Source organism: Aotus nancymaae, unplaced genomic scaffold (genome assembly GCF_030222135.1).
Source record: "Aotus nancymaae isolate 86718 unplaced genomic scaffold, 86718_ANA_hifiasm-v0.15.2.pri h1tg000073l, whole genome shotgun sequence".
Taxonomy (NCBI): Eukaryota; Metazoa; Chordata; class Mammalia; order Primates; family Aotidae; genus Aotus; species Aotus nancymaae.
In genome coordinates this window covers 1138651-1146048 of record NW_026988488.1, presented here as the reverse complement: position 1 = coordinate 1146048, position 7398 = coordinate 1138651, and the positions used below count along the sequence as shown (strand labels likewise).

At 44.1% G+C, this 7398-nt stretch overlaps 1 protein-coding gene across 1 annotated transcript; it reads right to left on the bottom strand.

Annotated features, from left to right (window-relative positions):
* Window positions 1-209: 209 nt before the first annotated feature.
* LOC135271047 (endogenous retrovirus group K member 13-1 Env polyprotein-like) lies at window positions 210-6609 on the bottom strand. Its single transcript, XM_064367748.1, has 2 exons — window positions 6559-6609; window positions 210-2213 (listed from the first exon to the last, which is right to left on the bottom strand). Exon 2 carries the CDS (start codon window positions 1923-1925, stop codon window positions 210-212), a length of 1716 nt encoding a protein of 571 aa, XP_064223818.1. The 5' UTR covers window positions 1926-2213; window positions 6559-6609.
* Window positions 6610-7398: the final 789 nt, after the last annotated feature.

The window sequence follows — 7398 nt, the reverse complement described above, 5'->3', positions numbered from 1 at the left end:
AAACAATAATCTGGCATTACTTCAGTCATGCCTTAGAAACAGTGAACTGAGAGTGACTCTCTGCAAGCTTAACATTTCCCACGTCTTCCTGTAGCCACCTCACTCGACTGCACCCAGTGGAGAGAGACGTGTCTGGGCTCAAACCCCGTCATGGCGGAGACACGGAGGGGCCTCTACGCTGGTGGGGGATCCCCACATCTCCTCCATTTTTATTTTTTTAAATTGAGTTCAAATAGTTTGAACTGCAATTTCTGGATGGAGGAGAACACAAGGCGGAACAGGAAGGGCAGAAAAATGAGAAGCAGAAGGACACAGCCGCCAACAGCTATGATGCTTGAGAAGAACGGCAGGTGAAAACCACGTGTCCAGGAAAACAAAGTGTTAACAATGTCACGGGCAACAGTATCATCCCGTGGAAGCACTTGGCGTGAAAAATCAATAGCATGAATTTGTTGTTGAAGCTTAAGAATATCAAGGGACAAGTTATTATGACTCCAAATACCTTGTAAGTGAGCCTTAACTAAAGGCCATTGCCATTGAGTATCATTGTAAGGGGTATTGGTAACACAGATATACTTAAAATCAACATGACAACGTAACAGTAGACGGGATTGAATGTTGTACACTTTGTCACCCAATAAAGTAACAGTTTGCTCTAAAGCATTAAGTTTAACTTCCAGTTTTTTATCAATATCCATTTGAGTACCCATGGAAACAGAGATATTTTGGGCAAGGTGTTTAACATAAGTAGCAGTTTGAACACTATGAGCAAGGCCAGCAGCTGCTGTGGCAGCAGTGGCAACAATAGAAACAATAGCTAGAATACCAGTAACAAGTAAACCAATGAAGCGTTTAGGGCGAAGAAGGAGGTCCCGCATCTGGTGGAGGATTTGAAGACTGCGTTCTTCATACCAGGGACCAGAAATATTAACAGGGAGCATAACATAAGGCGGTTGATGAACAACAAGAATAGTGGATGTAGGAAAAACTGAGGAATCCAAACAATTGGTAAGAGTACAGGAGGAACAAGAAATAAAGTATTGTCCAGAGGTAAAAGTAATATTGATAGAACCATAAAGAAGAGCATAAGGAGCAGCAACACAAGCTTTAACATAATGACGGTGATAAGGAGAAGATGAAGGGACATATGTAGGGCTACGAGAGCCAACTTTGTAATAAGCAGGCACCAAAGCAGGAAAGAGTCGCCAAAGAGAAGGGAATAGTCGACCAGAGGGAGTGGAGACAAGGGGAGTGCTCCAACCACCGGGGACATGGTAATGAGGAGCAAAGTTATTACGAGGAAAGGGAACAGACCAATCATATAAAGTAAAACCAGAAGACAAGGTATACCGTACAGCTTGATGGACTGTGTAACAGGTTCTCCATGGAGGAAAGGAATCAAAAGAGTGATTAGTAGGGTAGCAACGAGGTCTATCCCTACCAGGGAAATGAGGAGAAGTAAGATTCCAGGATTCCTTAATGGCATAATAAAACAAAAACCAATTCTGAGAGAAATCGTTTTCACCAGGGAGTAAATCAGAAGGACCTTCGTAGGTAGTAAGTTGTTTAAAATCCAAATGAAAGCAGTAAGGAGAGGTTTTGAAAGGGGTAACAGGTAAGGGAGAGAATCTAGGAAGGTCTGGAAAAGTAGTGTCTGAATAAGCAGGGGCATGAAAACACATGGGAGGACTGGCAGCTTGAGCTACATAAGAGTAGGGAGCAGATTGAGAAATAATATGAGTAGAAGAGGGAAGTCCAAAAACAGAGGTATCATTGAGGTAAACAGAGAAAGAAGGATCATTCCAAGTGACCGGGCGAAGAACTGGGGGATCGGGAACATAGGCCCAAAGAACCTGAGAATCAGGCAACGGTTGAGCCTGAGCTTGAACTGGAGTAATGGTTTGACATGACAGAATAGCCAACATAGCCAAAAAAAAAATTAGAAGGAGTACGAGACTGTCCTTGTTCACGAATGAGGCGGGAGGCTTTAGTGCTGAGACGGCGTATTTGATTCCAGGTGGGAAGGGACACTGCACGACGAGGCGTTGGAGAGTCGGGGCGACGTCTACAGCGTTGTCTGCGAAGGTGACTGGAGTTATTCTGAGGCGTCGTCACATGAAGACGGCGAAAGTGGGGGATGAGGCTTCGTGGAGAGTTGCGAGGGGGCATGCTTGACAAGACGTTCAGGAACCCAGACAGGAGATTCAGCGGACCTGGGGAAAACACAAACATGTCCTCGTCCCCATATGAGGACGGGATCAGGCCCATGCCATTGGTTAGAGAGAGAGTCTTTCCACAAAACCTCAGGAGTAGGTTTGTTTTGGGGATGCCAAAAGCGATCAGCTGATGAACGGCCTTCAGCATCTAAAGTTAAAAAGTTGAGAACATACAGGGCATGGTTTAATCTGTTGTGAGGAGACTTAAGCAAAAGGGCAGAAGAAGGGTCATGTTGTAATTTCTGTAAAAGAGTTTTTAAAACAGAGTGGAAACGTTCCACGATTCCTTGACCCTGAGGGTTGTAAGGAATGCCCGTTCGGTGAGAGATCTGAAATTGAGAACAAAAGGAAGCAAAAGCTTTGCTAACATAAGCTGGTCCATTATCTGTCTTTAAGATTTTTGGAACACCTAGAATAGAAAAAACTCGTAGGCAATGAGTAACAACATCTCTAACAGCTTCACCTGTATGTGCAGAAGCAACAGCAAAATGAGAATAAGTGTCAATGGTAACATGAACATATTGCAATTTACCAAAGGGAGAAAAATGAGTAACATCCATTTGAAAAATATGAGCAGGCAGGAGACCTCGAGGGTTAATTCCTAAATGGTGAGTAACAGGCAAGTGTGGAGCACAAGCCGCACAAGATTTAACTATGTGTCGAGCTTGCTCTCTGGTAATCTTAAACTGTAACCTGAGACTACGAGCATTTTGATGATGGAGTGCATGAGAGGCCAGGAAAAACTTGTTGAGTGAGTTGGTCGGCAAAGGCGTTTCCTTCAGCCAGAGGTCCTGGAAGGAAAGAATGAGCTCTGATATGTCCAATAAAAAATGGGGAAAGACGGCGACGGATAACTTGCTGTAAAGGAAGAAGAAGATGAATTATAGAAGAGGAGTCTGAAAGAGAAAGGGGAGCAGTTTCAAGATGTTGAACCAAATTAACTACATATTGACTGTCAGAATATAAATTTAAAGGTACATCACAATTAGTAAGGACATGCTGAACAGCAAGCAATTCCACACGCTGGGCAGAGGTTTCTTTGGTCTGAAAAGAAAAAGGCTGTTGGTTAATGGTGCCAGCAGCGAGACCTGTGGATGAACCATCGGTGAAAGCCAATGCTGCAGAAGGCAGAGGAGTTTTCACACAATTTTGAGGGAAAATGAGAGAGCATTGTGAATAAAAATGTAAAATCTTGTCAGCTGGATAATGACAGGAGATCTGACCAGGATAACCTGCAAATGCTAATTGCCAAGAGTCACAAAATTGCCAAAGCCACTGCTGCTATGCAGCGGAATAGGGAACAATAATGGTAGGTGGTTCAAATCCAAACAGAGTAAGAGCACGCTGTCTACCTTTGGTGATTAAAATAGCCACAAGATCATAATAAGGGGAAATAACTTTAGATCGGGTGGCAGGAAGATGCATCCATTCCAAAACTCCTTGTTGCCAGAAAACACCAGTAGGAGTATAGGCAGTGCGTAGCACACAATAAGACCATGCAGCATCATTTTTAATTCTAGACAGCTTTTGTTGTGATAGAGCGTGATGAACCAACTGTAAAGCTTCTGAGGCTTCAGGAGACAAAGACCTGGGAGAGGCTGGATTAGAAGAGCCTTTCAGGATATCAAATAAAGGCTTCAACTGACCAGTAGTTAATTTTAAACTAGGACGAATCCAATTGATAGCACCCAAAAATTTTTGGAAATCATTCAAGGTTTTAAGATTAGCCGTGGACAAAATGGGAGTTTTAAAAGACACATGGTTGTGTTCAATTAAGCGGCCAAGATAATGGTAGGGAGTAACAGTTTGAATTTTATCAGGGGCAATGACAAGATGAGCTTTGTCAAGGCATTGCTGTAAGGAGAAAAATGCTTTAGACAACAGAATCTCTGTGGGAGCTGCCAATAATAAATCATCCATGTAATGTAAAAGGAGCACGTCAGGGAAATCCTGGCGAACAGGAAAAATAGCTTTAGCAACATAAGACTGGCATAATGTAGGGCTGTTTGCCATGCCTTGTGGAAGAACGACCCACTCATATCGATCATAAGGGCGTTCAAAATTAGTTGATGGAATACTAAAAGCAAAGCGTTTGCAATCAGCAGGTGACAATGGAATAGTAAAAAAGCAGTCCTTTAAATCAATGACTATCAAATGCCAGTGTTGTGGAACAACAACAGGAGAAGGCAAACCAGGTTGTAAGGGTCCCATAATTTCCATAGTTTCATTAACTTTTCTAAGGTCTTGTAATAAACGCCATTTACCAGATTTTTTTTCTTTATGACAAAAACAGGAGAGTTCCAAGGACTGTTAGTAGGACGAATGTGTCCGGCAGCAAGTTGTTCCCGAACCAACTCACGGGCTGCAGAAATCTTTTCAGAGGACAGGGGCCACTGTTCTACCCACACTGGGACATCAGATTTCCATGTGATGGCATCAGCATGAGCATCGGGAATTACAGTGGTCCCTTGGAAAAATAACCTAGTCCAGAACGATCGGTTTTTTGTGACAAGGAAAGCGGCTCAGGCATTCCCTGCAAATATTTTCCTAGTCCTTTAGAAGGCTGATAACCTTGCTGTAACATCATATTTAAAGCTTTACCACCAGTAACCAAATGAGTCCCCATAGCCTCCAGGACATCACGGCCCCAGAGGTTAAGAGGAATGCCAGTGACAATGTAAGGGCGAAAGGAGCCAGAATGGCCCTCATGATCTGTCCAGGAAAGCAGATCAGCAGATTGCAAGGGATGATTACTCATTCCTATACCTTGTAGGGCTGTCATGGTAGGGGTGGCTGGCCAAGAAGAAGGCCAGAACTTAGAAGAGATAACAGAGACATCAGCTCCAGTATCCAAAAGACCTTTGAAAGATTTTCCATTAATTGTAAGACACAATTCAGGCCTAGTGGCAGAAATTGATTGTATCCAATAAGCATAAGAGGAAGATCCAAAACCACGATCTCCTCTGGAGTCATTTACAAGTGGCGAGCCAATTTGCAAATTAACAGGTATGAGCAACAACTGAGCAAAGGGTTGATCAGGGGCAAGTGTATAAACACCTGTGGGAGACCAAATCATGACTTTGATTTCACCTGTATAGTCAGAATCAATAACACCAGGGAGAACTTGAAGACCTTTTAAGGAGCAACTGCTGCGTCCTAAGACAAGACCAACATGATTAGGAGGTAAAGGGCCAAAAACACCAGTGGGGATAGCCTGTGGTCCCATATCAGGAGTTAATATTTGAGTGGCGGAGGGACAGAGGTCAAGTCCGGCACTGTTTGGGGTTGCTCGGAAGAGCTGAGAAATGGATTTTGGGGAATGTGAGATTGCCCGAGTTGTTGAGGGGGCCGGGGCAGCCCCCTCTGGGAGTTTCCCGAACGTGGTTGCAGTGGGTTACCCTGAGCATCACGTTTAGAGTGACACTCATTAGCCCAATGATTACCACGGTGGCAACGTGGGCATTCCCCTGGTTGCCGGGGAGATGGCTTTGCAGGCGTTGGAGGAGCCGGCAATGACAAAAGCGGCGGAGAGGGCTGGACAGGTGCTTTACAGGACTTAGCAAAATGTCCAAGACCACCACAACGGAAACACTTCAGATTAGGTTTGGCCTGATTAGTTTTTTGTTTAAGAAAAGCAGCAACAGTCATACCGGCCTGAGCTGCAGCCATGGCCAGACCCTGTTGGTAAGGGGGTCCAATATCAGCACACAGGCGAATGTAACCTTGGAGATCCACCTTGTGGCGCCAAGGTCTAATAGCAGCCTGACAGGTGGCATTTGTATTTTCAAAAGCCAACTGCTTAACAAGCATAGAGGCAGTGTCTGCTGTTGTGTGGTGTCAATTAGAACTTCCGAAAGAGTTTCAACATCAGGAAGCGGTGGGATATCAGGATCGGGGAAAGTGTGAGGCTCAGGTGGAGGGGGAACAGAAAAAGATGTAGAAACATCAGGCATGGAAGTATACAAAGGAGCAGTAGCAGCAGGAGGTTTGCAAGGACAAACACAATCACGCAATTTTGGCCAAACAGAAAGTAAAACAGCTGACTGAGGCAAAGACTCATTGTGGGCACAAAATTGATCAATCTTTTCACCTATAGCAAGCCAAGCAGATTCATCAAGAAAACCACCTTCAGGAGCCCAAGGGCAAATTTCACGAACAATGTGCACAAATTCCTCCACAGTTTTCTGCTTAACATTATGACCATGAGACTTAATCATAGAATGCAACAACTGAATAAACATATTATGTTCCTTAGACTCAATGTTTCCCATAGTTTTACTCCAGATTGATAATAAAATCAACAGCTTATATTTACAAGATTAAAAGTAAAAACTTCACTTACTGAACTGCCGGCCCTTCACTGTTAATTGAATTGAGCGTCACTGTAGTCTCTCATGTCCAGGCCCCACGGCGTTGGGCGCCAGATGTTGTTGGCCGTGAGATCGGCACTTCTGCCAAGGATCTCTTGACCAGCAAGAGGGTCCTAATACCTGGAAGAGAGAGTGCGCGGAAGAGAAGAGAGAGAGAGATAGATGGGTCTGGAGGACTGAAATGAGATATGCTCAGATCAGCGATTTATTCTTTGTGCACATGTTCTTATATATGATTTTACATACAGTGGCTGACGTCAGTTTTCTTACAGAATCATTATCAGGGGAAAAAACAGAAAGTTACAAGGTAACCAAAGGAGGTTCAAAGTAACCAAGGGAGGGGGCAACATACAAGTTTACCTAAAGTTCACAAAAGATTCTTATCCTCTTATCCATTGTTACAGAAAATGACGTTAAGACAGGTGGGCAAGCAATAAATCAGGAGGGGAACAATTTTGTAGTGATTCAGTGAATGATCTCAATGTTTCTATGGCTATGGGTAAATAGAGTCATAGAACTAGCCCAGAACATTGACTTCAGGAGAAAAACAATAATCTGGCATTACTTCAGTCATGCCTTAGAAACAGTGAACTGAGAGTGACTCTCTGCAAGCTTAACATTTCCCACGTCTTCCTGTAGCCACCTCACTCGACTGCACCCAGTGGAGAGAGACGTGTCTGGGCTCAAACCCCGTCATGGCGGAGACACGGAGGGGCCTCTACGCTGGTGGGGGATCCCCACAATTTTAAAAATGGCTTTTCTAGGAAATGCACATAAGGGCTGATCACCTGGCATTTTGAGCCCTCTCAGAG